This window comes from Misgurnus anguillicaudatus, chromosome 15 (genome assembly GCF_027580225.2).
Source record: "Misgurnus anguillicaudatus chromosome 15, ASM2758022v2, whole genome shotgun sequence".
Lineage (NCBI taxonomy): Eukaryota > Metazoa > Chordata > Actinopteri > Cypriniformes > Cobitidae > Misgurnus > Misgurnus anguillicaudatus.
In genome coordinates this window covers 28,364,161-28,385,882 of record NC_073351.2, presented here as the reverse complement: position 1 = coordinate 28,385,882, position 21,722 = coordinate 28,364,161, and the positions used below count along the sequence as shown (strand labels likewise).

The window sequence follows — 21,722 nt, the reverse complement described above, 5'->3', positions numbered from 1 at the left end:
GATCAAATATTTTGTGAAATGAACTTTATAATTAAATGAGATCAAATGTTGCCTTTCTCCTCTTACAATTTTTTTAATTCATGATTTTTTATGTATTAATTTTTATATGTAGCCATGCAGTACAGATTACATACCCTCTTTAAAATGAAGGTGCCTAAAATGTTCTTCTCAGCAATGCCACAGAAGAACCATTTTTGGTTCCTTAAACAAAACATTCAGTCAAAGATGCCTAGCAAAACATTTCTTTCATACCTTTTTATAATTAAAAGAACCTGTTTTGAAAAAATTTTTTTGAATGTAACTGTGGGTTCACTCCAGTGGCGTTTGAGGCGTCAAATTCGCGTCTACCGCGTCAAGTTTGCAGCTTGAACATTTTGAGTTTACTCGCTTCATTCGCGCTTGAAAGCTGCTCATGAAATTCTAGTCATCAAGATATTCACGCTGAAATCCGCATCATGGGAGGTGACCCTCCTCCTGTAATCACATCACTACTAGCTCCTGATTGGTTAACGCAGCGCGTTTTTCTGCCAAAGTTCAACTCGCGCATTTCCCGCCACAACGCTCAATTTGCACTATTCGAATTAGATGCGTAAATGAGGCGGAATCGTTTCTAACGAGCCTCGCTAAAGACCTCACTCGTGCCGCGAGACCTCCAGACACGTGTCAACACGTCTTCACGTTGACTTAACATTGAAATCACTCGCGCTTGACGCCTTTACCGCGGCTGGTGTGAACCCAGCAATATACATTGTATGAAATATTTAATGTGCATATTTGCTTAAATAGAAAATATAGCGGTCAGATTAAAAAACTGTAATCTTTTGTGAAAAACATTTTGCAGTCAAATCATGTATCTTTAAATTCATAATATTATCCTATAGACGGTTTCAGCAGTAACAAAATAAACAAACAGCGTCCGTGGTCTACACGTAACTTCCGGAAAACTCTGCTAAGAATAAATAACAACAAAGTCCTTTTAAAGTATTTTATTTATATAACAAGCAAAATAAACAACACATAGATTGCCTAAAAAAGAAAACATTTGTTATTATTTGCGACGAGGTATTTGTTCAAAAGTTCACTTTGGCAACTAGTCAGACCATTTAAAAAACTGAAACCAGAAGTAAAGCTCTGACCAGACGCGTAATCGTGTCACCGCACGTGTGTCCGATGAAATCGTCTATACTGTAACATTGTGAATAGGGCTATACAAAATAAATTTTCATTACATTGAATGAAGATACTTAATTTTTTTTTATTTGCAGGAAGCCTTTAAATATTTCAAACTTCACTTTTTCAAATTGCTAATGTAATCAAAGTGAATAGAAACATTAATCATTGGAATTTATAAACAAGTTTTCTGCTGCTTCAGTCAACATTTTACAGGTCAGAGGTCAAAAATAAAAAATGTGAAGCAAGCCTCATAAAAAAATACCCCCAAATAATTCCTGACATGCTTTGTTTTATATTTCAGGGTCGCAAAACTGAAGCAGAAAAATACTTTCTCAAGGCGATCGAGCTTGATCCCACTAAAGGAAACTGCTATATGCATTATGGTTGGTAGCATGTTTTTTCTCTCTTTAATGTGCACACACATGGGCTAAAACAATGTTAACCGGTCACCCCATAATGGGAAGATAATGAGCTCACGAGAATCCAGACATACCCTAGCTATGCTGACAGAGGAATTTGTGAAATACCGCATGTGCGGTTTATTCAAAGCGACGCATTAGCTGTAATTTTTCACATTTAGTTCTTATCTGTTGTTGGCCTTCTAATTGTGGTTACATTTGTAGGCTGTGTCTCGACAAGATAAATGATGCTGTGTTAGGAAGTCATTGTTTCTTATCTGAGGCGTACCTGCTGTACAGATGTTGTTCCAGTGAGACAAAATCACCCACGCCCGAGTGAGCAGTCAGGGATAATTAGATCTTATTTCTCAAAGGAAAACTTCATATGAGTGTCTGTATGAGCATGATTTAGGCAAATTATTCCCTCCGGCTACATTCTCTTGGAGCGAGACTCGTATTATTGGAGCTCAGTTTACTTTTTGGATCTTGGTTTTGCCCCTACAATTTGTTTGTTTTGGGTAATTAAAGCTGTTCATCATATTTAGATTTTTACTTTCTGTGCATTATAATCATTGTACAAAATGGCTGCATTTTTTTTCAGTTTAATAGTTTCTGTAATATTTTAAACCTAGAAAATATTTAGAAAATTGTGTTTATTACATTTTAAAGGAATATTCCATTTTCTTAAAAGAAAAATTCAGATAATTTACTCACCACCGTGTCATCCAAAATGTTGATGTCTTTCTTTGTTCAGTCGATAAGAAATTATGTTTTTTGAGGAAAACATTGCAGGATTTTTCTCATTTTAATGGACTTTAATAGAGCCCAACATTTAATACTTAACTCAACACTTAACAGTTTTTTTCAACGGAGTTTCAAAGGACTCTAAACGATCCCAAACGAGGCATAAGTATCTTATCTAGCGAAACGATTGTCATTTTTGACAAGAGAAGTAGAGAATATGCTCTTTTAAACCACAACTTCTCGTCTAGATCCGGTCCAGCGCGACCTAAAGTAAATGCGTAGTGACGTAGGGAGGTCACGTGTTACATATATAAAACGCACATTTGCGGACCATTGTTACCAATAAACTGACTCAAATACATTAATTAGTAACATTCGACATACAACAACGTAGGAACGGTCCTCTTTCAACACATTTGTAAACACTGGGGCGGAGTTTCGCGTTCGTCCTCTGGGGCCCCTTTTGACGTCATGACGTATTGCGTGGGGTCACGATGGCGCATCACGACCGGATCTGGCCGAGAAGTTGTGGTTTAGAGGTGGATAGTTTTTGTTTTTCTTGTCAAGAATGACAGTCGTTTCGCTGGATGGGACCCTTGTGCCTCGTTTGGGATCGTTTATAGTCCGTTGAAAAAAACTGTTAAGTGTTGAGTTAAGTATTAAATGTTGGGCTCTATTAAAGTCCATTAAAATGAGAAAAATCCTGCAATGTTTTCCTCAAAAAACATAATTTGTTCTCGACTGAAAAAAGAAAGACAACAACATTTTGGATGACATGGTGGTGAGTGGATTGTGTGGATTTTTCTTTTGGGAGAATTGAATATTCCTTTAATATGCATTGGAAGATATCTATATAAATATATCTATGCCTCTACTGAAGAAAGATGGGTAAGCAATCCCTGCCTCAAGATTATATCGAAAATTAAATGTCAAATCATCAAATTAATTTTATTTTTCAGTTTGGCCAGAATGATGTTTCAACATGATGAAAATGAAATAATTTAATTTAATGTTTTAATTTTTATTTTATCATTTAATTTTCAAATTTGAGACATTTTTGTGATTTATTTTTTTATTTTATTTTTTAATTTATAAAAGACCAAAAATAACTTTTATAATCCCTGTGACCCCAGGAATAAGGTATGGAGGATGGATTAATATACAGTAATGGCCAAAAGTGATGTCTAATTTTGAACAATTGACATGTTCCCTCTTTATTAAAATAATTTGTTAAAGGTTTGTTAAACATTTTGCATGTGGCTTTAGTGTGTTTGGAGTGTAAACCAAAAATTACACACAACATGTGCAAAGTTGAACTGAAATATTACCATAAATTGTAGTCAGTGTATGCTTTATTACTTTATTACTTTCTTTTTTGCTTTTGCAAACCCACACTGTTGTAAAAATTGTCAAAAAAATTGTCCCTAGCTGTCACTGGGCCAGCACTTTTTCAATGATTGCTCATTTGCACATGAATAGTCCATGCGAATGTACATAAGGATATCAAATGTATTCATATCTGTACCTAACTGGTACACTTTCAGGAAAAAGTACAAAACTGTACCTTTTCTGTTGCTGTGTTGGTACCCTAAACTAAGGTTCCTGTTTGTACCTTTACAGGTGTACAAAACATAATACAATGTTGTACTTATTGTGTGCCTTTAAAGGTACAGTTAAATGTTTTGTACCCCTAACATTGAACTGATATGAAATAGGTCCTTAAATGTACACAATAGTTCCTTAGGGTATAATGTACAATATTTCAATGTGTTGTATACATGCACAGTTTTGTACTTTTTGTCTGCCAGCGTACAGACAGTATGCCCCACATTACTACATACTTTCCCAGTGCAGCTTGGGACCATTTTTTTGGCATTTTTTTCCTGACAGTGCAGTTCCCTAATATGCTGTGTTTTGCCTTTTAGCCAAATTATTTCATCCAAACATTTTGTGTTTTGCTTATTTTGTACCAGACCATTTTGTTCTATGATGGTTTAATCTAATCTGAGGGACAATAATCAGTCCTTCCAGAAAAACGTGATTATGTGATCGCATGATTCAACGCATTATCAGCCAAAGTCCGCATATTTATGTGGGGGCCGCATTTTTTTAAATACGCCGCACTTTTGCAGCATAAATTGCAGATTTCCGTGCGCAAAATATGTGGGCTTGCATAATTTCATAATCTCAGCATTTTCGTAGCAATAATCACATATATCTTAGCAGAAAGTTGAAAAATGTTGCATTTACTTCACACAAGCGCAGCCATGTCCTCTGTTGCCATGCGAACGATATGTAGTGACATAATTATGTGATGTGAACATCATTCAAAAGCTGCAAAGCGGCAAGTTCACGCAGTTTTTGCAAGTTCCCACAATATTTGCAAGGTTCCGCAATTTCATTGCATAAAATTGCATAAATATCCCGCATATTCCATCGCATTTTTTTAGAAAACGTGCTGCAAGATCAAGGATTTTTGCCCGCAACAATCACAAAAAAATCTGCATTTTTCTGGAAGTACTGAATAATAGCAAATATTGTACAAATTCGCCCCCTCTGACATTACTTTTGGCTATCTCATATTTTGGTATTTAAATATGTGTGTGAATATATTAGGGTGACCATACGTGCCATTCTTCCTGGACGCATCCCGTCCAGGATTTCGGTGCGTCTTCCGGAAGTCATCTTTGTTGAGCGCATACGCCATTCAGTTAAAAACATAAGATAAACAATCGTAGTTTCATTCTTACCTTAAAATGTAACGGTTGCTTTTCTGTAATAATAATAATAATAATCCTCTATGACGTATGCGGTCGACAAATACTACTTCCGGGAGACGAACACAATATCCTGCGTGACGGGATGCGTCCGGGAAGAATGCGTCTGGGAAGAATGGCATCCCATGTTTTTAGACAGTAGTGTTGATGGTTTATCTTGAAGTCCTTTTTTACGGTTTTCTTCAAATCTGAGATTTTCATTGTTGTCACTGGATGCACCCAGTTTGTGGATTGTATCCAGATAAACACAACATCAATAGCTAACACAGATAACTTCTGTCTTTCCGCTCAAACTCTGCCAAGGCGTCTGTGTAATATAATCTATTATGTGTCTGATCTGAAATCTCGTACTATCAGAAGACCATTAAGATGATTTTGTGTTTCCTTCAATTGTTCTCTGATCTGAAGAACGTGCCTCCTTTATTTTCCATTCTGGTGAATCAATCTTGTATCTCAAAAAGCTGCTACATATTAGTTATTTATATAATCTTGAGTATTACACTTTTTCATATAACTTATATAATCTGAAATCATTAGGTTAATTGAGACATATACTATATTTTCTAAGCCACCTAGCCACCATAAGTGACCGATTGCATAAAAATACGCTTTTTGGTTGTGTCATAATCGTTAAAAAAATATTTGAGTTTGATTAATTATATTTTTACACAAGCAACACACACATCTCTGCTACAAATGAATATTTGAACTTTGTTTCTAGTACTTACAGTTCTTGGACAATTACACCAAACATGACAAGGGTTCATTGTAACAGGCAGGGGGTTAGTTGTTACACTTGCTAAAAATTAAGTTGGCAGGCTAATACTTCAATACTATTTTGTCTATATACTTGAAGTGGATATTGTTTATATATCTGCCTGTAATAGACAGGTATCCACACTGTATTCATTCATCCAGCCCTTTTCTAACAAGTTCAATTATAAATGTATACAAATGTCTAAATATGTGAGAAAAAGCAGCACAATTATGACAAAACATTTTTTATATGTGACGCAGTCTGTAATAACTATACTACAGTTTCAAAATCAAATAATGAGCATCAAAGTCTGATTTTAGCCATTAATTTCATTATGATTTCAATCTTTGACGTGACCTTATTCAATCAATATTAAAGATATGAACAAAAATCTATTTGACACATGTAGAGGCACATTTATTTTGTTGGCAGCCAGCAATCATTCGTGTGTAGACTATTTAAAACAACAGCAAGAATTACGCTAAAGTTAGCAGTTTTCATATCGTAAGTGCTGAGGAGTTAGTTAGAACACAGCGTTACAATTAACCTCGCTGGGTCAAAATATTTTTAAGCCCACCAAAAAAGTTGCTAAGAGCTGCAGACATATTTCAAAACGATGCTATGTTTTAGTCAACAAGATTAAGATTACCCCTAAGATTAGTCTTACTAGAGCAACCACTGAAACATCTTGGCAACTGTATAGCAACCCTCATGACTTATATTTTCTCAAATCATTTTCTTAAGAATACTTTGAAATGTTGTATTGGCATTTATAAAACCTTAAACATTGAAATATTGAAGTTTTTATTGTATCTAATCATTTCTACATTAACCCAAAGCTAGGAAAATGTCTATTTTTGTCCATGAAGCTCAGGAATTGTGGAAAAGCCACTCTGCCAGTAAGCGACAGACTATTTATTTCACTACAGTCGTGACCAATGCTTGCAGCAACAGATCCCAGATAGTCCTCTTACCACAAGCCAACAGGAATAAGCATTTAATTTGTCATGGAAAGCTGCCTATCGGAGAAATCTCAATTGGACAAATAGTCTATCATTGGCTAGCGCTGTATAGTAGCGCCCTGCTATCTCACGTTTCAGAGACTCAGACCGAACCATCCGTTCCACAGCCAAAGGAAATATTTCACATTTGTATTTTTGAGGAAGCCATAGAAAATATTAAATGAAATTCCCCGTTTCCTTCCTCAGGTCAGTTTTTGCTGGAAGAGTCTCGGCTTTTGGAGGCTGCTGAAGTGGCGGAAAAGGCCGCGCGTTTGGACAGTGAAGAATTTGATGTGGTTTTCAGCGCAGCTCATATGCTCAGGTGAGAAGGACATGCTAAGATCCACATGGACAACATTTCTTTCTATGATTAATACCCTTAACTCTGTATAAAGCATAAAGGTTTTCCATAATGCACTGTAGACACATGGCTAAAGCTGTGGTTGTCTAGAGCCGTGGATTGTGATCCAAAAGCGTGACGCCGGTCTGGTCTGTAAGGGTCATGGACGGATGGAAAATTGAAAAATTATTAAAAAGCCAGTTTATTCAACACAATCTCATGGTAATATGGACGAATTTTACAAGGTGGCTAATTCGTACCACCACTTTTGTGCGTTTTTGTCATTGGCGCTCAATGCAAAGTTCGTCACAAAATGTATGTAGCTTGTCATGTGTGTGGTTCCTTTTTTCAAAATATGTGTTCTGCGCATCGAGAAATCCTGTGTGCATCACGTGTCTTGGCAAATAAATGCCTGCTGCAGATGCGTCTAAAGAGTTTATGATAAAAGGGATGTTTGCGTTGCCAAATATGCGCATATTCTCATGCATAATCAAAGTTTACTGTTAAGGGAGTGTCTTGCGTGTATTTTGTGAACGAGAGCGCATCTTTTATCAATAACGTTTTGACGCATGTGCAGCAGGCACTTATTTTGACAAAACACGTGATGCACATGGTTCACATGATGCAACAAACACACATTATTGAAAACGCAAGCAACACACATGACACCCCGAACACATATTTTGAAATAGTGCCCCTCGGATGAGCAGTCACGAGCCGCCCCTGTAACTTTGGGGTTGGGTGTGATTTTAGTATTGTTTTAGTTATAATAATCATTGAATTCATATGAATTAACCAATTTGTACGAATTTCTACTGGTTTATCATGCTGGTATAGAAAGTTTGGATAACATAATTAATATGACCGTCAATTTGTGTTGATGTCAAGAAATGTGCATCCAATCAAAATAATTTTGGTATAAAAACAATTTTTACTTGGTACAGTAGTAGCTACACAAATATTGCAGAACATGGACCTCAAAGCATGTACAAAACTATCTGAGCCAAATAATATGCCAGCAACCAGTTTTCACTTGGTTTTTGCAGACCTAATTTTTTTATATCCAGTTTATTATTGCCCTCATAAATACATAAATTGCAAGATCAATTTTAGACTTGAGGACATTTTGTTTGCTTTTGCACAGCAGTTTTGCCACCATGTCGGGTTGCCATTGAACATCAATATTAAAATCGGGGAAATTTGAAGTCAAATTTCCTGCAAACCACTGCCCTAGAAAATATCCGTTCTCTTTCATTCACTGTATCTTTCCAACCAACCATTTCTGTGGATGTGTTTTCTCTTGCCATACCACTCCACCCCAAGTGGAAATACAGTATTTCAGGACATGTAATGTCAACGTTTCTACCCTTGCCCGAGGCTTTTGTTCAATGCACTTGTATTATAATAGCTACATGGAGTTCACATGGTGTATGGTTACATATAACCTAAAAAGTATTATAGCCCTAAAGCAGATTTTGCATGGTGCTTTATTCTACACGAGTTCAAACACTTGGTTGTTAATTGCTGTCTTAGGCTGTGTCCTCTTGCCATCACGCTGGCTTTTGGTCCAACTTATTTGAAGATCAGGTTACTTGTTTGTCTTGGAAAGCGCTACCGAAATTAAACCGAATGGTCTGAGCGGTGTGGGGAAATACAAGGCTCCCTTAGATGTGCAGCATTTTTTTTGTGGCTCTCAGGGGCCCGTCTGCATCCAGAGGGGTTCGTCTGCACAGATAGGTTTGCTTCCTTCCAATTAAATGAGTGTTTTAAACCCTATCCAAACCGGCACCATAGCCTGTTTGTTTATTTATAATCTGTCGACTAGCCTATACAGTGGCTGTACTTATTGTGCATAGTGTCCATGTTATATATCAATATATACAAATGCAACTTGTTATTATTTTGTGGATCGACCCTAAACCAGCCTCAACCAAGGCCTTTTCAGGACTTATATGTAATTCAGACAACCCACTAACTATTACTGTAGGCTTCTAAGCAAATAAAGACCTTCTGAACTCTCATGTAATAGTCTTAGGTGGTTATGTCAGTGACTCATGAATTGTTTTATGCATTTATTCTTTTTACAAGGTTTGCAAGGATATTGAAATCAGTAGATTATATTGCATTGAGATTAAGGAAATGTTTTGCTTGCCATTTAAGTAATTGGGGGTTTGTTGTATTGAATTTTGGAAGTTTAGATCTTAACCAGGGAGGTCCAATTGCCGCCGTCTTTTTTTACCCTGTATTGTAGTTGTGGTCATGGGGACCAGTCCAGTTTTAGACACTGTTTATTTCAAATGATCCCTTTGTCTCTGCACACATTTATCTGTCGTAAAGGGCTATAAATGGTCCCTACCTGTCACTGGGGCAGCACTCTTTTAAAAAAATCACTTTTACACCTGAATAGTTCATTTTAGTACCTCCAGGGTACATATTGGTAACAAATGTATTGGTACATATTAGGACCACTGCCAACTTGGACTACTTTTGACCATTTTTCTGACAGTGCACACAGTTGCGATAATGATAATGTGATGATTATGTGATGTTTTATTGCATGCATGTGAAAATAAAAATGACAGTGTTAAATTCGACATTTTCTCTTTTTAATGGGCACTTTTTTTTTTCGAAACAAATGGAATAGAGATAGTGTAGACATACAGCATGCAAATATATCAGGTGCTCTCCTCTTTCTGGATTGAAAAAGATTGAGATGGATTGAATGCCTTTTAGCCTTTAAAATGTTATATGTACACTGTAAAAAATCTGTAGAAATTACAGAATAATGGCAACTGGTTGCCAGTAACTTACTGTAGATTTTACATTTATGTTATTTACTAGCAAGAGTTTGTTCAAAGTCTTTATCTTCTACAGTAAGTTACTGGCAACCAGCTGAATAATTACAGCAATTTTTTTACAGTGTAGGTTTAAAATGTATTTATCTATTACGGATATTGTAACCTACTTCTACCATATACAGTATATTTCATGAAGTAAACTTAAACCATTGTGAACTAAATGTGTAATTTCTCACTCTACTGAGGGAAAATAAAGACACATTATTCAGCTGTTCAATGTTTGTACAATGATGAGGTCTGTGGGCAGATGGGAATGCTGTCCCTGGTTTTGTTGTGAGGGGGCTCAATAAGGGCCTCCAGGGTAAGGCCCACACCCATAACACTTTTATCTTGTGCCATGTACATTTTTTTGTGATTTAGGGATGGCCAAATAAAATCCCCCACCAAGAACTTTTATTTTTTCATATTTTAATAGACTGGAACAAGAAATAAATAAATCAGGGATCACAAAATGTTGCAGGCCAGATTCAAACTTGCATTGTCCTCAATGTATCAGAGCATCATGCCTCTCAGCAATAGTGTCACTTATTCACATTAATCATTGTATACACACTGCAAAAAAAATACTTTCTTACTTAGTATTTTTGTCTTGTTTTCAGTAGAAATATTTAAAAACTATTTAATCAATATGTATCTTCTTAATTAGCACAATGACTTAAGAAAATAAGTCTAGTTTTTAGACAAAAAAAATGTAAGTAAATTTGTGCTTAAAATAAGCAAAAATATCTGCTAATGGTGTAAGAAAAATTTGCTTACATTAAGTGTTTAAGAAAAAAAGATTTTTTTTTCTTTTTTCTTAGGTCATTTTGCTTATCAAGAAAAAGCATCTTTTAAGAATTTTTTTGATATTTGAAAACAAGACAAAAATACTAAAAGTCTTTTTTGCAGTGTTTTGCTTTTATTTTTGAGGAATTTAAATGCATTAAATTTTTTCCCCTTGAATTTTATACCATTTTCAAAATCTTAATCAATCATCGTCTTCATTCAATCATTTTGACGCACTAATGTCAAGGTTACTAAAGTGGAGCATTTCCATGCATACAATTTGTTCAGAATCACTTGAATATTTTGAGTACATACTATTTTCCTTTATTGCAAAAAATGATTTTCAAGAAAAAAATTTTGGTATTTTTGTCTTGTTTTCAGTAAAAATATCAAAAAATTCTTAAATTAAGCTTTTTCTTAAGAAACAAAACGACCCAAGAAATAGTTTTTAGACCCAAAATATCAAATTTAAGTGATTTTGTGCATAAAACAAAAAAAATCTGCCAATGGGGTAAGCAAATTTAATTTTTCTTGAATTAAGTGTTTATAAAAAAAGGTTCAAGATTTTTTTTTTTTTTTTTGCTTGTTTAATGCACAAAATCACTTAAATTTGATATTTTTGGTTTAAAAACTAGACTTATTTTCTTGGATTGTTTTGCTCATCAAGAAAAAGCATCTTCATTTAAGTATTTTTAGATATTTTTACTGAAAACAAGACAAAAATACTAAGAATTTTTTTTCTTGAAAATAATTTTTTGCAGTGTTCACATAAAGGTTGTTTCCTGAATTTTAACCTTAGTTTTGTTGGGAAAACTCAATTGTTTATGTTGATGTTGAAGTGGGTTTATGAATCTGGGCCCAGATATCTCTTCTATACAGGAAAGAAATGCAATCAGTCAGTACATGCCACTAAAGATGCATACCCAAGATATATTTGGCTACAACTTCAATATTTTGACTGCAATTTTGTCAAATTGATAATAAAAGGAAAGTTGGTTCTATAAAAAGGTCTTGGGTTATTTTATTTCCAGATGCACTTGGTTTGGTACTGAATTTCATACATTTTAAGTGCAACCTGAGTTCCTTTTAAATACAAAAAGCAACATTTGAGTTTTACAGTAGCCAAAACCCTTAAAAGCATCTAGTTGCTTTTTGGTCATAGCTCAAGAAGTAAGGGCCAAATAAAAAATGAAGAGGCAAGTAGTTTTATAACCCTACTTGGCTTCAACACAGTTTTTCCATGTTGGTTCCGATTTTAATGGTCAATGATAAACTTTTGCCCTGCGGGTTAAAGTAACACACAATGTTTATGTGCTTTTCAAGGCAAGCCAGTCTCAATGATGCAGCTGAGAAGTTCTACGGACAAGCAGCCAACCTGAGACCCAATGTAAGTAGTAAAGCTTGAAGCGTGCCATGACTTTATTTCACTGGTGTGACTCAACAGTTCCCTATTAGGTCTATCAATAACCAATTGTGTAAGCTTTGTTGGCGGTTTTGTTATACAGAGTTCATTTTGTGCGATTGTAAGGCCTTTGGAATACATAAATACAACTGAATTTCAATGTATACCTGGACCTTCCTTAACTGAAGTTGCCCTTTTTCAGTAAAGATTTTACTGTGTTTGAAACATTGGAATTGTGTAATATTTGAAGAGGTTGGTTCCAAAACGCAATAAATCCATTTTGACTAATTGGGTAAAAATGTGTTTTCTATACCAAGAAAGTGACAAGATGAAAACTACTATTTTCTGTTACAAACTTTCACATAGTATCTTTAGGTTATAATAACATTAAAAATCCATAATTAGATTTTCAAAGATTTATTATAAAAACTGATTATTTTTTTCGGAAAAATGCAATAAATCCAAATAAGGTTTTTTTTTTCCAAAATGCTATAAATCTATTGAATCAATATATAAATGTGCATTCATCTTTGCCATGTTATATTCATTTAGTTGACTAGTTGTACACACTGATTAAAAAATAAACATTAATGGCATTAATCAAACTTACTTTGTCAGAACACTGTCATTGCTGCTGTCATACTTGGGACGTCATCGCTGAACTTTTTGGAAAGCGATCAGCTGTAAAATGTTTTGGTCCTGCTCGATTTTCGTTGGCTTCAAGTAAAATAATGGAAAGTTTTTCATAAGATCCTCTGGGGTCAATGTGTTAGCGTGACAGAAGCTTGATGCTGGCGTTTGAGAACAAGCAACAGCCGGCATTTTTCCTTCGCAGAGTGCCTCTCGCGTAAATTATTAGATTTTGATGGCTTAAGTTTCTTACCCACCACAGAAAACCACCACAGTTTAATTAATGCCATCAAAATTATTATTTTGATTTCTTTTCTTGATCACGAAGTACAAAGCAGATGAGGAAAACTAGGATTCTGTGTGTATTCAATGCGCCGCCATTGTTGTTTACAATGCATGGAATGGTGCGCTGTGATTTGTTGAGCAGATTTATTGCAGTCTGCAGAGCGTTATCGCATTTTGGGAAAAAAAGGGAGAAACAATGACAGAATAACACGTCGGATATCAGATTTTGCGTAAAATTATAATTTTACTTTTTAACTGACCTAATACAATAGTGATTTTGGTGGTAACTCATTATTTTTTTTAAATGGCGTTTATCGCGTTTTGGAACCAAACTCTTCATTTGTTCCACTAGCATCACAAATGCTAGCCCCATCTTTAAAAAGGCCATTGGTTGATCCATTGTTGAATGAATGAACCTATAAATGGCCTACTTATAGATGGACAATTTACTCTGGGATGGGAGTAAGTATTTTTCATTGAGTGTATCTTGAATCTTAAAAGGATAGTTTTCCGAAAAAGAAAAAAATCATACTCATCTTGTTCTAAGTCCGTATGAGTTCTTTATTCTGTTGAACACAAAAGAAGATATTTGAATAAATAATGGTATGCACACTGTTGATGTTACCCATTGACTTCCACAGTAGCCCTTTTTTTTTCTACACGTCAACTGTGTTATTTTTTACCCTGGACACATGATGATTTTTAAACCTCGAAATGCAAATTACTGTGCCGTCAACTATAGTAATATATAATTACTCCCGTGATGTTGTGTCTTTGAAGTGCACTCAAACTATATTGCTTCTCGAATTCTTTGCCACTAATAGTAACATTTTCGCTAAGAAAATGCCATCACTTCAATGGCCTGATGTATCTGGACGTTTTGCACTGGGTTACTTTGGGCCAGCAGCTGTTTCAACAAAGGTCACAAGATCTTTGGCACATCTGGTTCCGCTGATGCCGTCACTGCGTCCCAATATGGTTTTTGTGGGGGATACTGTGTGGTCATGGAGAACAGGGTGAAGGAAGGAGGGCGGTCAGGAAACTTCTTGAGGCCACCGCAGGGTTCATTCCCCAACCTCCACTGCTCCACTTCCTCTCATGTGACAGTATCTTGTCTGTATGGTCTGTGGTGTGGTGTGGTGATGGTTATTCATTGTTTATGGATGGGAAAGACACAGGAATCGGTTTCTGTGTGTCCGGCATCTGGAGGATTATTTAACATGGCAAAAATCAACCGTCACAGTCATGCCCTTTTGAAAGCATGCAAATGCACATATGACCGAATTCAGTACACTTTTGCTATACTGTTGTTAGCAAATATATAGACGTATTTGTGCAATTACGTTCCTTACAGTTTGTTCATCTTTCCTTGTAATTATTTAACTGGATTATTTAAATTAACATTCATTCATTCAACATTACTGCTCGGATATTTAATATTTATGCAATTTTTGACCATTACACTTTTTGCATTTTCAGCCAAAATACCAGTGATATTAACCAGTAATTTGATGTAAAAGTACTGTGCTTATTTAAAGCTCAGTGGTAGTAGATTGCATTAGTAATGCAAAAGGCCATAGGTTCGAAACCCAGGGAACACAGCTAAATAAATGGGCGTTATTAAAGGAATAGTCTACTCATTTTCAATATTAAAATATGTTATTACCTTAACTAAGAATTGTTGATACATCCCTCTATCATCCGTGTGCGTGCAAGTAAGCGCTGGAGCGCGCTGCGACACTTCGATAGCATTTAGCTTAGCCCCATTCATTCAATGCTACCATTCAGAGATAAAGTTAGAAGTTGCCAAACACATCAACGTTTTTCCTATTTAAGACATGTAGTTATACGAGCAAGTTTGGTGGTACAAAATAAAACGTAGCACTTTTCTAAGCGGATTTAAAAGAGGAACTATATTGTATGGCGTAATAGCACTTTTGGGAGTACTTCGACTCGGCGCAGTAACACTCTCCCTCTCCCATTATGAGAGGGAGAAGGGGAGCGGACATTTCAGGCGAGTCGAAGTACTCCCAAAAGTGCTGTTACGCCATAAAATATAGTTCCTCTTTTAAATCTGCTTAGAAAAGTGCTACGTTTTATTTTGTACCACCAAACTTGCTCGTATAACTACTCGTCTTAAGTAGGAAAAACGTTGATGTGTTTGGTCACTTCTTACTTTATCTCTGAAAGGTACCATTGAATGAATGGGGCTAAGCTAAATGCTATCGAAGTGTCGCAGCGCGCTCCAGCGCTTACGTGCACGCACACAGATGATAGAGGGATGTATCAACAATTCTTAGTTAAGGTAATAACATATTTTAATATTGAAAATGAGTAGACTATTCCTTTAAGATGAAAAAATAGGATTTAGTCAAGCCAGCCTCTTTTCTGTACATGCACTTTCACTGTGCAGTCAATTAGTCATTATTAGATGTATTTGGTTTTAGTTACATACAATAGTTGATTTAAATCTGTGTTTGCCCTTTAATATGTTAGAAGTAGGCATACAGTATGTGTCACATGAGTATAGTTAATGTAGTTCAGTTCATTAATCCCTCAGTGTTAGTTTGAGGTTTGACTTCTCTGCGTAGGGTCAAATAGCACTAATATATTTCTTATGCACTTACATTACATACAACAATCGCGTCGTTCTCATTTTCCACGTAGAGCGACCTGGCAGTCGGCCTATAAAGGCAGTTAGTTTAAGACTTTTTTGTTTTCTCTCTCTCGAGTGTTGAGGAATATACAACTCTCTCACCGAGCATGTCCAGAGTTAAAAACTTTTGACATTGAGAAATCCGTGTGTTTTGGAAGCTGGTCTTACTGTACCAGCCTTTGTTTTGGCCTCAACCACTGCAGCAAATGTGTTTTTCAAAGACCATGTTGGGACGCCGGCGGCTCTGTGTGGTATGCTGGGATTAGTTAAGGTACAATTTGATTTACGTGTCTATTCAGATCCCTTCATGTGAAAAGAATCGGCGTAGTCGACATATTGTTTCCATTGAACCCGATTCAGTCAACATGAATCATGTATCCCTGATGTAAGAAAAACAGATGATGGGTGTCCAGTAGAGTTATAGGCTGTAGAATAACAGAGTTTCTCGCTAAATTTATGGATTTGTGAACATTAAAGAAAATAATAATGATAGGAATTTTTAGTTGGAGGTCACCGTAACCTCAGGTTGCACGCAAACTCGATAAATATTCATTGGTACCTCATATAGGCTACAGTAAGTACATTAACATTCGTCACCCTGGACCACAAAACCAGTCATACGTCGCCATGTATATTTGTAGCAATAGCCAACAATATATTGTATGGGTCAAAATTATAGATTTTTTCATGGCAAAAATTATTAGGATAATATGTAAATATCATGTTTCATGAAGATATTTTGTAAATTTTCTACTGTAAATATATATATATATATATATATATATATATATATATATATATATATATATATAAATAAAAAATTGTAAATATTGAGAAAATCGCCTTTAAAGTTGTCCAAATGAAGTCCTTAGAAAGACATAGTACTAAAGATAATTATATATATATATATATATAATTATCTTTAGTACTATGTCTTTCTAAGGACTTCATTTGGACAACTTTAAAGGCGATTTTCTCAATATTTACAATTTTTTTGCACCCTCAGATTTTCAAATAGTTGTATATCAGCCAAATATTGTCCTATCTAAAGGGATAGTTCACCCAAAAATGAAATTTCTGTCATCATTTACTCACTCTCATGTTGTTGATAAATGGTGACAGAATTTTCTTTTTTGGGTGAATAATATGTAAATATCATGTTTCATGAAGATATTTTGTAAATTTTCTACTGTAAATATATATATATATATATATAAAAATTATCTTTAGTACTATGTCTTTCTAAGGACTTCATTTGGACAACTTTAAAGGCGATTTTCTCAATATTTACATTTTTTTGCACCCCTTAGATTTTCAAATAGTTGTATATCGGCCAAATATTGTCTTAAAAGGATAGTTCACCCAAAAATGAAATTTCGGTCATCATTTACTCACTCTCATGTTGTTGATAAATGGTGACAGAATTTTCTTTTTTGGGTGAACTATCCCTTTAACAAGCCATACATGGAACCATGCATTGGAAAGCTTATTTATTCAACTTTAAAGGGACACTCCATATTTTTTGAAAATATGCTCATTTTCCAGCTCCACTAGAGTTAAACATTTGAGTTTTACCGTGTTGGAGTCCATTCAGCTGATCTCTGGGTCTGGCGGTACCACTTTTATCATAGCTTAGCATAATCTATTGAATCTGATTAGACCATTAGCATCACGCTCAAAAATGACCAGAGTTTCAATTTTTTTCCTATTTAAAACTTGACTCTTCTGTAGTTACATCGTGTACTAAGACTGAAGGAAAATTAATGGTTGCAATTTTCTAGGCCGATATGGCTATGAACTATACTTCCATTCTCAGTCCTTCCAGAAAAACGCAGAGTTTTTTTTTTTGTGATTGTTGCGGCCAATAATCCTTAATCTTGTGGCATGTTTTCTTACAAAATACGATGGAATATTCGGGATATTTATGCAATTTTATGCGATGAAATTGCGTGAACTTGGAAAAATTGGGGGAACTTGCAAAAACTGCGAGAACTTGCTAAAACTTTTTGCAGCTTTTCGTTGATGTTCACGTCGCGTAATTATGTCACTTCATAACATTCCCATGGCAACAGGGGACATGGCTGCGCTTGTGTAAAGTGAATGCAAAATTTTTTAGCTTTCTGTTAAGATATATGTGACTTTTTGCTACAAAAATATGGGGATTACGCATTGAATCATGCGATCGCATAATCGTTTTTTTCCTGGAAGGACTGCATTACGGTGTAATAATCAAGGACTTTGCTGCCGTACCATGGCTGCAGCAGGCGCAGTGATATTACACAGCGCCGCGAAAATAGTCCCCAGCTATTGAAAGATACCAAGGGGACTGTTTTCGGGCGCTGCTCTTTGGTCGTTTTTTTAGCGCAATGCTCTTGGTCTAATCAGATTCAATGAATTGTGCTAAGCTATGCTAAAAGTGGTACCGTCAGACCCAGAGATCGGCTGAATGGATTCCAAAATGATAAAACTGAAATGTTTAACTCTAGGGTAACTTGAAATTGAGCCTATTTTCAAAAACAAGTGGAGTGTCCCTTTAAGATGATGTATAAATTTCAATGTATAAATGGACCCTTATGACTGGTTTTGTGGTCCAGGGTCACATTTTTGTCAGTATGTATGTTCTGTGGGTTCCAACCTATGACCTTTTGGACTGCTAACTCAATGCTCTACCACTAAATAAAGTAGCACGTAGAGAACAATAATGCAAAACAGTCACACAATTTGTATCTTTCTCATAGTATCCTGCAGCTCTGATGAACCTCGGTGCCATTCTTCATCTCAATGGTAAACTCCAAGAAGCAGAGGCCAATTACCTACGAGCCCTGCAGTTGAAACCAGACGACAGCATCACTCAGTCCAACCTAAGGAAACTGTGGAACATCATGGAAAAGCAAGGCTTAAGGACCATGGCTCCTTGACTCGGACAGCTTTGACTATTGAGCACCTTCACTGAGGTCCCATTGGAGATGCTGAGCTCTCACTGGTGAGGTAGTACAGAATAAGGAAGCCCTCAAAACCTAGTTCACCTCATTTGATGTTTCACATTATGATATCAGCTACGTCTGGTAAAACTGAGAATTTCCGGAACGCTCGAGAACCTCTGAGGTCTGGAATATCTGCTCTGCGAAGTCCTCAACTGGAGACTTGAACTTGAAGTGACCCGCAGATGCATACTTGAAGTGTCACGATAGATTAGATTTTAATTAGCTAGTTGATGTTTAATGGTCTTAAAGGGCAATATTTGTCCTGAGGCTGTATAAATTAAGAAGGAATGCGAGTTCCTCTGCTCTGCATGTACAGAACATTCCACGGTAACAGGTTCCTTGATCCATATGATTGGAATCATTAATATTTAATGAGTTCATTGGGGCTTACAGACAAATCATTTCCGTTTAATTTATGCACAGGGCTGGCACGTGATTCATGGCATTGAAACTAGATAAATGGCCAGTGAACAAAAGTTATACCTTTTATGCTTCAAAAAGCAATGTCACATTTTTGATTTGGTTTAACGTTTGTATTCCCACTGAATATAATCAGCACAGATGTTATGTGAAGTCTTGGTTCAAGATGGATTTATAGCAAAATGGAGTTTGAAAATGAATTAAACCTACTGTATTTTTACACACTCCATCAATGTCACATGCATGCAGAAATGTCACAACCACAACATTTAATAAATGGGATCGTGAAATTTAATCCATTTTAAAGTATCTTGCCAAAAACTACATGAATTCTGAAGGGAATTTTCCATAAGGACGTTTATGTGACACTGTAGCTCTTTGCCTTAAAACTGTGATGTACATTGCATTACATTACATTTATGCATTAGTAGACGCTTTTATCCAAAGCGACTTATAGTGCATTTAAGGTTCGTCCCTGAGAATCAAACCCATGACCTTCGCTGTGCTCGACCAATTGAGCCACAGGAACATTATGATGTAGCAGAAAAAACTCACATGACTTGTGTTCTCTTATTGCTTTACTGACATTAAAGGTGAAGGATTACAAATGTTTATTTTCTACAAAACATTCATTACAGATTGGTTTTATTTGGTCAGATGGTACAATCAAGGACCACGTCTATAATTCAAATGGTAAAGTCTCCATCAGTGCTTTAGTTCAGCGGAGCGGTAGTGTAAAAATACAAAGCCTTGACTGATAACTCCTAACCAAATACAAATCCTTTCACTGGTTGCACTCGTCTAACAATATACAGCCATATTTTATAAGGGGGTTGTTTATATGTAATATTGGTTTATTTTGTTTTATGTCTAAATGTGTATAAATGGAACCTAATATATAAAATGACACATTACACATGTATATTGTCGCTCTAATGTGAAAATGGTAAACCAGAATCACAATATGCGAAATCATTTTCAAACTTTCGATCACCTGTTTCATTGTCTGTTCCTGATCTTCAACTTTGTGTACAAATTAAGAATAATTGCATTTGAGCTCTTATTTGGTGGTCTCGCCCATTTCTCTGAGAAATGAATGTGAGATTATTATGAAGGGTGTTTAATGTGATGTCAGCTTCCCGTTATGTTAAAGGTCTAGCAAGTGCAGCCAAGTCAGTATTAACTTATTACCTTTGTGTTAAAAACAGCTGGCACTGTGTTATGTCAAGTGTACAAAAGATTTGCACAGATCTTCCCTTATTAAGAAAGTTTGTAATGAATCCAGTGAATCATTGTGTAATGGGAACATTTTAGTGGGAACATTTGGAATAAACCCGAAATTTGTCATGCATTTGTCTCAAATGTCTCGAAGAATTCGCTTCATGTTTTCTTGTTGTTGTGGTTTCTCCCACAGTTCTGACTACAATGCAATCAATACTCATTTTTATTTAAAGTATATTACTGATATTACTAACATTAGTCAGTCTTCAGTCTTAAAGGAATATTCCATTTTCTTGGGGGAAAGGTCCAGATGGTTTGCTCACCACCATGTCATCCGGGGTGTTGATGTCTTTCTTTGTTCGGTCGAGAAGAAGTTGTGTTTTTTGAGGAAAACATTGCAGGATTTTTCTCATTTTAATGGACTTTAATAGAGCACAACATTTAATACTTACCTCAACACTTAACAGTTTTTTCAACGGAGTTTCAAAGGACTCTAAACGATCCCAAACGAGGCGTGGGGGTCTTGTCTGGCGAAGCGATTGTCATTTTTGACAGGAAAAATGAAGAGTTGCACTTTTGGACCACAAATTGTCGTCTAGGTCCTGTCCTGTGTGACCTAACGTAAATGCGTAGTGACGTAGGGAGGTCACGTGTTACATATATAAAACGCACATTTGCGGACCATTGTAAACAATAAACTGACACAAAGACATTAATTAGTATCATTCCACATACAACAACGTCGGAACGGTCCTCTTTCTCCACACTTGTAAACACTGGGGTGGAGTTTTGCGTTCGTCCTCTGTGACCTCTTGACGTCATGACGTGTTGCGTGGGGTCACGCTGGCGCATCACGACCGGATCTAGACGACAAGTTGTGGTTTGGGGGTGCATATTTTTTGTTTTTCTTGTCAGGAATGACGGTCGTTTCGCTGGATGGGACCCTTGTGCCTCGTTTGGGATTGTTTATAGTCCTCATATTAAAGTCCATTAAAATGAGAAAAATACTGCAATGTTTTCCTCGGGGAACGTGATTTCTTCTCGACTGAGCAGGGAAGGACAGCAGCATTTTGGATGACATGGTGGTGAGTGAATTGTCTGGATTTTTCTTTTAAGAAAATGGACTATTCCTTTAAAAAGCTCAAAACATCTAAAACAACACTGTACATAATAATAAAGTTTTATAGGGAGCAAAGAAATAGTTTACCAAAAACCTGACTTGATTTCTTTTGTGGAGCACACAAAATAAAATAAGTTGAAGAATCTTTAGCTTCTCTTTTATTTAGAGATGCACCGATATGAAATTTTTCC

The 21,722-nt window shown here is 35.8% G+C and overlaps 1 protein-coding gene across 1 annotated transcript in view; it reads left to right on the top strand.

Moving 5' to 3' along the window:
* tmtc2b (transmembrane O-mannosyltransferase targeting cadherins 2b) overlaps positions 1-20,706 on the top strand; it is a 137,567-nt gene extending 116,861 nt beyond the window's left edge. Inside the window, exons 9-12 of the mRNA XM_055173861.2 lie at positions 1,475-1,556; positions 7,058-7,172; positions 12,137-12,200; positions 18,525-20,706. Of these exons, the coding sequence (XP_055029836.2) occupies positions 1,475-1,556; positions 7,058-7,172; positions 12,137-12,200; positions 18,525-18,704 (441 nt within the window). The 3' untranslated portion in view covers positions 18,705-20,706. The remainder of the gene's footprint in view (positions 1-1,474; positions 1,557-7,057; positions 7,173-12,136; positions 12,201-18,524) is intronic.
* Positions 20,707-21,722: the final 1,016 nt, after the last annotated feature.